This window comes from Microtus ochrogaster, chromosome 5 (assembly GCF_000317375.1).
Source record: "Microtus ochrogaster isolate Prairie Vole_2 chromosome 5, MicOch1.0, whole genome shotgun sequence".
NCBI lineage: Eukaryota > Metazoa > Chordata > Mammalia > Rodentia > Cricetidae > Microtus > Microtus ochrogaster.
This window is the reverse complement of record NC_022012.1, coordinates 82,136,639-82,138,753: the sequence shown is the minus strand read 5'-3', so window position 1 is coordinate 82,138,753 and position 2,115 is coordinate 82,136,639. Positions and strand designations below refer to the sequence as shown.

The window sequence follows — 2,115 nt, the reverse complement described above, 5'->3', positions numbered from 1 at the left end:
CTCTGTAGCTTTGGAGCCTGTCCTGGAACTCCCTTGGTAGACCAGGCTGGCCTCGAACTCACAGAGATCCGCCTGCCTCTGCCTCCCAAGTGAAAAAAAAATTTTTTTAAAAGGCTGTTTGTGAAACAAATCACTGACTAGGAAACAGAATCAAGGGAAATTATGTTATACAGAGAATCGGCTCTCATAGAAGCCAGGTTTATATGTCACGTGCAGACTAAAGCACTAGAGTGACCTGAAGTGTACACAAGAGAGTGCCTGACAGGCTACCATTTTGCTGCTAGTGAAAAAAGCAGATTACCAGGCTCCACCAAATATCATGAAGCTTCTGCCCCCCTCAAGCCTTATTCATGTGGTACTCACATGCGAGGGCCTCTTTCAGAAGAAAACTCACAGTGGAACACGACAATGACACGCTTGCCATCGGAAGGCACGATAGGCTTCTTGAGCAAGAAGTCCTCAACCTCTTCTTCCATGTGCAAGTTCACAGCACCCTTTGAAGACACCAGATCCTGCTGAGTCACACTTGAAGTAGACTCAATGAGAGCAAGCTCCTCAGACTAGTTCACAACTCTGCAGATCTCAATGAGGCTTTTTCTGTAGGTCTATATACTTCGCCCATTCAGCAACAAATGTAAGAACTAGGAATATCTCAAATTTAAAGTGCTGGGCCACCACATTTAAACACTGCTTTATAGGGTATTAAAGTGTTGTTTCGTGACCAGCTCCTTTTTTTCCAGAAATATGTGTTCTAACATGACCTTCCATCAGGTAGGCACCTTGATTATAGAACAGAGGCCTGGTACAAACATTAAGGCAGGCATGTTGCTGGACTGGTCAAACATTTATATTTATTATATCTCAAATGCTATGGAACCCTTTGTGGCTCCATTGCACAGCTTAGACAACAGGGATGCCACCTAGAAAGGTCTTGCAACAGGAAAGCATGAGGGTCAGACAAGGGAGAGCACTGCAACGCAGCAGTAGAGAGGAACTAATGGGAACATTCATTCAGTTCACATCTATTGGCTTGCTCTAAATTCTCACCATCAGCTGAGAGGCATCAATACCCCACCTCTAAGCCCCCTAAGAAAATAAGTCTCAAGAATCCAAACCTTGATGTGACCTCCTTCATATTCATATGGGTATCGGCAGTCAATAATAACAAACTCTTTAATGAGATTGGCAAACTTGCCATTCAAAACAGATGCCATCTATGAAGAGAAAGGACGGTGGGGTGTCAATGTTAGCAGTCAGGTAACAAGATTCCAACTTCCTATGCGCAGTGGGTTCCACAAGTCTGACTTACAATTTCTGGAGAAATATATTTCAAATCTTGATGCTTCCCAGAGACCGTATGGAAGAGATAACCCTTTAAAAAAGGAAACAGAAGATATTTAGGGGAATGTGAAAGTTTAAGAATGCCGTTCACTCTGCTGCCCCACCAGTAGGAAGCAGCTCAAAAAAACAAACCCAGAAACAAACATAAATGAATGGTATATGCTAATTACCCTTCTGTGCACTTAACTAACCCCTGGATATATAATGGTTGTTTGTTAAGGAGGCAAGTTCTCATTATGTAGACCAGTCTGCTCCAAACTCATTGAGATGTGCCTGCCCCTGGGATTAAGGGCATGAGCCACCATGTTCAGCTTTGAGGCAGTATAGGCCAGGCTGGCTGGCTAGGAACTAATCACCCTGAGGTTAGATTTCAACACAGGTGATTTCCTTTTTCCCTCATTTTTAGTCAGGAATACACAGTGGCTAGAGTATGAAGACTTAAAAACGCAGTGAGGAGAACCAGATATAGTCGCTGAAGCACGTAATAACAGCCTTTGGGAGGGTCATAAAGGTTACCTCCAGCCTGAGTGGGATATGAGATGAGGGAACAGCCTAAGATGACTTTAGAGACCCCGCCTTGGAAGCGAGACAATTTGCTCATCTGATAAGCACCTGGTTGCCCAGCATGGAGTTAGGCAATGAGAATGGAAAGACAGCCTTGGTCCAGCCTTAAGAGGAACATGGCAGTGTTACTTAGAGGACAACTGGCCCAACTAAGAGCTTACCCATGACCACAAGACAAACAGCCAACAGTCTTGGGTGGTGGTGGCTCAC

The 2,115-nt window shown here is 44.4% G+C and overlaps 1 protein-coding gene across 1 annotated transcript in view; it reads right to left on the bottom strand.

The window, feature by feature from the left end:
- Positions 1 to 2,115, bottom strand: part of Cdc25a (cell division cycle 25A) — a 21,024-nt gene that overhangs the window by 3,860 nt on the left and 15,049 nt on the right. The window contains 3 exon segments of the mRNA XM_005347968.2: positions 364 to 494; positions 1,116 to 1,214; positions 1,310 to 1,431. Of these exon segments, the coding sequence (XP_005348025.1) occupies positions 364 to 494; positions 1,116 to 1,214; positions 1,310 to 1,431 (352 nt within the window).